This window comes from Natrix helvetica, assembly GCF_964273705.1.
Source record: "Natrix helvetica genome assembly, chromosome: 10".
Classification (NCBI taxonomy): Eukaryota; Metazoa; Chordata; class Lepidosauria; order Squamata; family Natricidae; genus Natrix; species Natrix helvetica.
The window spans coordinates 4,997,900-5,004,632 of NC_138561.1; the positions used below are offsets into that span (position 1 = coordinate 4,997,900).

General features: G+C 49.2%; 1 protein-coding gene across 1 annotated transcript; it reads left to right on the forward strand.

Moving 5' to 3' along the window:
* The first annotated feature begins 1,505 nt into the window (after nt 1-1,505).
* TMEM30B (transmembrane protein 30B) lies at nt 1,506-5,857 on the forward strand. The gene is made up of 3 exons (XM_081963527.1): nt 1,506-3,306; nt 3,350-3,570; nt 3,613-5,857. The coding sequence occupies exon 1, from the start codon at nt 1,645-1,647 to the stop codon at nt 2,731-2,733; it is 1,089 nt and encodes a 362-aa protein (XP_081819653.1). The 5' UTR covers nt 1,506-1,644; the 3' UTR covers nt 2,734-3,306; nt 3,350-3,570; nt 3,613-5,857.
* The last annotated feature ends 876 nt before the right edge of the window (nt 5,858-6,733 follow it).

Sequence of the window (6,733 nt, forward strand, 5' to 3'; positions counted from 1 at the left end):
AGGGTCTCCTGTTTGAGGGGGGGTTGGACTAGATGACCTTTAAAGTCCCTTCCAACTCTGTTAATCTGTTAACCTCCAAGCACCAAATCGCTTAAGATACTATCCATAAACTCAAGATGGATCAGGGGACGGTGATTGGAGGCCAAATGGGAGGGAGTGCAAGGGGGAGGACCAGCTGGAAGGGCCCCTTTTCTCTCTTCCAAAAGCAGAATAGAGAATAACAGAGTTGGAAGAGACCTTGTAGGTCATCTAGTCTAACCCCCTGCCCAAGCAAGAGACCCTCCACCATTTCTGACAAATGGCAGTCCAGTCTCTTCTTGAAAGCCTCCAGGGATGAAGCTCCCACAACTTCTGAAGGCAACTTCAGTTCTATGGGTTGATTGTTCTCACTGTCAGAAAATTTTTCCTTATTCCCAGGTTGAATCTCTCCTTGTTCAGTTTTAAAGCCTTCTTAAAAATCTTCTTTTTGGGAAGGAAGGAAGGAAGGAAGGAAGGAAGGAAGGAAGGAAGGAAAGAAAGAGTTGGAAGGGGACCTTGGAGGTCTTCTAGTCCAACCCCCTGCTCAAGCAGAAAACCTTATACGATTCCAGGCAAATGGTTGTCCAATCTCTTCTTGCAAACCTCCAGTGATGGAGAACCCACAGAGGTTCTAGAGAGGCTGAGCCTTTCCGCGGATTGTTCTCACGGAACAATTAATCTCATTCATTAATTCAAGTCGACGGGCGGCCTTCAACGCGTCTTCAGGCTGCCAAGGTTGGGACAGCCCCTCCTAAACGCCACCCACGGCCCAGGTCGGATTACGAAGCTGGGGGTCCCGGCGGGGGGATTCTCCCTCTGCCCCGATGGGCTGGACTGAGAAAGCCGAAAGAGGAACGCGCCACCCGAAGAGGACGGCGCCATCCGCCCCGCATGCAACCCGCAGGAGGGCAGAGCCAGCGCAGTCGGAACGCCCCGCCTGGAACGAGCGCCTTCTTTCCCGAAGGTGAGGCTGGAGCGGCGGGACTGTAAGACCTGTGCACCGGAGTCACCTGCGCCTTTTTTTTGCGGGCGTGCAGGTGAGATTGGAGGGGCGGGGCGGGTTGAGACTTGGGCTCCGGGACTCACCTGCGCCTTCTTTCCTGCCGCTTAGGTGAGGGGGGGGGGGCGGGGCGGCGAGTCCTGGACCCCGGCCTCACTTGCGCTTTCTTTGCGAGCGCGCAGGTGGGTTTGGAGGGGCGGGAGGGGTCGAGACTTGGGCTCCGGACTCACCTGCGCCTTCTTTGCGGGCGCATAGGAGAGCTTGGAGGGGCGTGAGGGGTCGAGCTTGGGCTCCGGATTCACCTTCCTTGGGGCGCGCAGGTGAGGCGGGCGGGGTCGAGACTTGGGGTGCGGATTCACCTGCGCCGTCTTTGCGGGCGCGCAGGTGAGAACGGAAGGGCGTGGCCCAACCGGCGGCATCCCCCGCCTACCTGTCCAAAGCCGCCGCCCTCACCTGAGCCGCGCGAGAGCAGCGCCAGCCGCCTCCCGCCCACCTGTCTACCTGCCCGGCTCTGCCCTGCTCTGCCTTGCTGGCTGGCGGCTTCCGGGCTCGGCCGATCCGAGGGCGCATCCCGGACTTCGGGGCAGGGCGGCGGCGGGGCCAGCAGAGCCGGATCGGCAAGTAGCATGGCTTCGGCTTCTTACGACGTCAGCCGCGCCTTCTCGGAAGCGCCTCCGCTGCAAAACCAGCCGGACAATACGGCCTTCACCCAGCAGCGGCTGCCGGCGTGGCAGCCATTGCTGTCGGCTGGCACAGTGCTGCCCCTCTTCTTCGGGCTGGGCCTCGCCTTCCTGGCCATCGGGCTGGGCCTTTTCTTCACCTCGGAGGCCATCCAGGAGCTGGAGCTGGACTACACGGGCACCCCGGGCAACAACTGCTCCACCTGTGCCCGCCTGACCAATAGCAGCGACCCGCGGCGGGTGCGCTCCTGCCAGTGCGGGCTGACCTTCAAGCTGCCCGCCCCCTTCCCGCTGCCCGTCTGCCTCTACTACCAGCTCTCCAACTACTTCCAGAACAACCGGCGTTACAGCATCTCCCGGGACGACGAGCAGCTCAGCGGCGTGACCTGGGCTCTGCGCCACCCCATCCAGGAGTGCAAGCCTTACCGTTACAACAGCCAAGGGGTGCCCATCGCGCCCTGCGGGTCGGTGGCCAACAGCCTCTTCAACGACACCTTTGAGCTCTTCTACCAGCTGCCCAACGGCTCCCTGCCCAAAGTGGCCTTGGATAAAGTGGGCATCTCCTGGTGGACCGACAGCAACGTCAAGTTCCAAAACCCGGAGCCGGTCAACCACAGCCTGTGTGACGCCTTCATCCGCACGGCCAAGCCTCCCTTCTGGTCTCGGACGGCCTGCATGCTGGACCCACACGACCGCAACAACACGGGCTTTGTCAACGAGGAATTCATCGTCTGGATGCGCACGGCCGCCCTGCCCACCTTCCGAAAGCTTTACGCCCGCATCCGCCACGATAACTTCTCGGCGTCACTGCCCCAGGGCACGTACTACCTGAACATCAGCTACAATTACCCCGTGCTGGGTTTCCACGGGAGCAAGAAGGTTATCTTGAGCACCCTTTCCTGGATGGGGGGTAAGAATCCCTTCCTTGGCATTGCCTACCTGGTCCTGGGCGCTGCCTGTATCTTGGGTGGCATCGTCATGACCGTCGTCCATCTCAAATACCGGCAGCAGAACGAAGAGGATGATGATGATTAGGAGGCCAAGCCTGACGTCTCCTTCCCAGGACTTTTCGGAGATGTTGGCCGTCCCATCATTGCTTCGGTGGCATGGCGAAGGGCTGGGAGATGCTGGCGAGGTTATCCAGATAGCCGAAAGGCAACATCTGGAGAGCATCACGCTGGATTGGCTTTGGAAAGCGGTGAATAATCGTACCTCAGTGGGAAGTGAGAGCGATGCTTCTCAACGCACGAAGAGTGGAGTCTGTTATGTAGCTTTTCTAGAAAATAACCCTCAGATCCATAATTTTTCAAGCGGGTGAAGTTGATTCATGGGCGTTGAATGCTACCATTTCTAATCATTAGAAGTCCGATATGAAGGGTGTGGCTAACACAACATTGTTTGGGGAAAACCCTGCTGTTCTCCTTATGAAGGGCCTTCTCCCACACAAACTATTGTTTAAATGTGAATGTTGGAAACTATCCTCTAACTTGGATCTTAGTTTTGGCCTGTTCTTAAATACTGGGCAGATAACAAAGCATTTGTTGTTTACACAATGTTTACTCATGGTTAACTGTATGATGTGTTGTTGTTGATCCGCTTAGATCAGGGGTGGCTGGGGAATTCTGGGAGTTGAAGTCCACAAGTCTTAAAGTTCCCAAGTTTGGACATCCCTGGCTTAGATGGTATTGAATGGGATAAATTCAGTTGGCTAATTCAGAGTTAGTCTATTGTGCAAATCTAGCCAGTGAGAAATGTATACAACTAGTCCTTGACTTACGACCACAATTCAGCCCCAAATTTCTATTGCTAAGCAGAGACAGTTGTTGAGTGACTTTTGCCTCATTTTACGACCTTTCTTGCCATGGTTGTTCAGTGAAACACTGCAATTGTTAAGTTAGCAACGTGGTTGTTAAGTGAAATCTGTCTTCCCCGTTAATTTTGCTCCACAGAAGGTTGCAAAAGAGGTTGCATCATGTGACTCGGGAACACTGCAACCGTCATAAATATGAGTCAGTTGCCAAGCATCTGAATTTTGATCATGCAACTATGGGGCGTAAGTCACTTTTTTCAATGCTATTATAAGTTTGAACGGTTACTAAATGAACTGCTGTAAGTCTGAGACTACCTGTAATACAAGATTATTATCACTTTATGATCATCATTTAGGTTTTCACCAAGGTAGAATGGAATAGAATAGCAGAGTTGGAAGGGACCTTGGAGGTCTTCTAGTCCAACCCCCTGCCTAGGCAGGAAACCCTATACCGTTTCAAACAAAGGGCTATCCAACATCTTCTTAAAGACTTCCAGTGTTGGGGCATTCACAACTTCTGGAGGCAACTTCTGTTCCACTGATTAATTGTTCTCACTGCCAGGAAATTTCTCCTCAGTTCTAAGTTGCTTCTCTCCTTGATTAGTTTCCACCCATTGCTTCTTGTTCAGCCCTCAGGTGCTTTAGAGAATAGCTTGACCCCCTCTTCTTTGTGGCAACCCCTGAGATATTGGAACACTGATATCATGTCTCCCCTAGTCCTTCTTTTCATTAAAGTAGACATACCCAATTCCTGCAACTGTTCTTTATGGTTTTTAGCCTCCAGTCCCCTAAACATCTTTATTGTTCTTCTCTGCACTCTTTCTAGAGTCCCAACATCTTTTTTATATCGTGGCGACCAAAACTGGATGCAGTATTCCAAGCGTGGCTTTAACCATGGCATTATAAAGTGATATTAAAGATATTTGTGCCTAGTAGTCGAATTCTCTTAGCTAAAAATGTGGATGGAATAACTGACTTCTTGTCTCTTTGGGTGGAGTTGTAGAGAGCTCCATGGGTCTACTAGTTGCTTAAGGATTTTGTGATCTTGTTTCCATTGCAAGACCTGTTAAAAAAATGAGTCACACGATATTGAAAAGCTCCGTGTACACAAGGAGCAAAGCATATTTTGCACTGTATTTGCATCCATTTCAGCTTCTGTACTCTATATTTTCTTGACAAGTGCAAATACGTTTGAGGGCATCACAATATTTTTATGCCTGTGGTGGCCAATTACAGACAAATGATTACCAACAAAGGGTCCTGTTTAATTGATGTACACAGTGAACAGAATAACAAGAGTGGGAAGGGACTTTGGAGGTCTTCTAGTCCAACCCCCTGCTCAAGCAACAGACCCTATGCCATCCCAGACAAATGACTGCCTAGTTTCTCCAGTGTTGGAGTATCCACAACTTCTGGAGGCAACTTCTGTTCCACTGATTAATTGTTCTCACTGCCAGGAAATTTCTCCTCAGTTCTAAGTTGCTTCTCTCCTTGATTAGTTTCCCCCCATTGCTTCTTGTTCTGCCCTCAGGTGCTTTGGAGAAGAGCTTGACTCCCCCTTCTTTGGGGCAACCCCTGAGATATTGGAAAACTGCTATCATGTCTCCCCTAGTCCTTCTTTTCATTCAACTAGACATACCCAGTTCCTGCAACCGTTCTTCATATGTTTTAGCCTCCAGTCCCTTAATCGTCTTTGTTGCTCTTCTCTGCACTCTTTCTAGAGTCTCCACATCTTTTTTTTGAGTTATTGAGTTATTCCTCTCACACCTGTGAGCAAACACCTGTGTCAAAAAGTAATTTTGATTTTATTTATATTTTGTCATTTCAGGCTCCAAAGAAACTATTCCCCCCCCTTCCTTCATCCTCTACTACTTGAGGCACTCTTGAACTGTGGAAGATATTTTTTTAAGATTATAGATTACTCTATAATCTGTGTAGTTCAATCTATGGTTATCGGGGAGAATTTCTAGATTTTCATGACAAATCAAGTTCCTTCTTAAGGTTAAACTGATAAAATCACCGTGTCGTTGCTTTCTGTAAAAATCTTACCGTGCCCTAAGAATACTAGATATTTCTGTGCCATTTATGATTGCTCCCTGTGCCTATGATACTTGATAATTAACACACCAGAAGGATTATTTTGATGGAATAAGTTATATTTCAATATGTGATTCTCGGGCGTTTCATTTCTTTAATAATGCAACTCATTTTTTTAAAGGTAGAGTTACAGGAAGCATTAAGTGTGCACTTCTGCGTGTGACGTTTCCTCTTCTCTGATTTGAAATGGAGAGCCTTCCAAAGTTCACTTTTCTTGTACTTTAATCAAATAAATGATATTATGGTAATAAAGTTGCGTCGTGTTTTTGAAGGAAGAAGGTACATAGTGTGACAAATAATGTGTACGGATTTGAGTGGTGGGTTTCAAGTCGCCCTCGACTACAACCACAATTGATCCCCAGACTTCTGTTGCGAAGCTGACACAGTTGTTAAGTGAACTTTGTCCCGTTGTACGGCCTTCCTTGCCACAGTTGTTAAGTGAATCACTGCAGCTGTTAAATTTGTAACACAGCTGTTACGTGAATCTGGCTTCCCCATTGATTTTAGTTGCCAGAAGGTCGCCAAAAATGAATCCGTTGCCAAGGGTCCGAATTTTGATCATGTGGGGTGCTGCGATGGTCATAATGTGTGTGAAAAATGATCATAAGTCACTGGAACAGATTAACAGAGTTGGAAGGGACCTTGTAGGTCATCTAGTCTAACCGCAGCAGACCCTACACCATTTCTGACAAATGGCAGTCCAATCGCTTCTTAAAAGCCTCCAGTGACGCTGCTTTAACGTTGAACAGTCACTAAACAAACTGTAGGAAGTCGAGGGCTAACCTGCTGGAGACAACCTGAAAAAGAAACAACAAAAGTCGCAATCCATTTTTCTTCTGCTTTTATGGCTACCGTCAACCATCGTAGTTCCTCTCTTCCTACAATGACCCCTTGAAATCTGTTATTCCTTTAAATCTGAAAAATCAACACAGCTCCAAGTGGTGAATTAAACCAGGAAAATAAATTGGGAAATCGGTAACTTTCTATGGTCGGTTTGTCCGTGTCTAGCAAACAGAATAATTAGGGGAGATTGGAACCATCATCATCATTTAGCAAACCCCATAATCCCTGGATGGAGTCTGGGCAACTGAATGGAGCTAGCAGAGCGTTTTACTGGCCAGCTGCCCT

What these genes read in the sequence shown, in the direction of transcription:
- TMEM30B (XM_081963527.1), top strand. Translation starts at nt 1,645, where the DNA reads ATGGCTTCGGCTTCTTACGACGTCAGCCGCGCCTTCTCGGAAGCGCCT.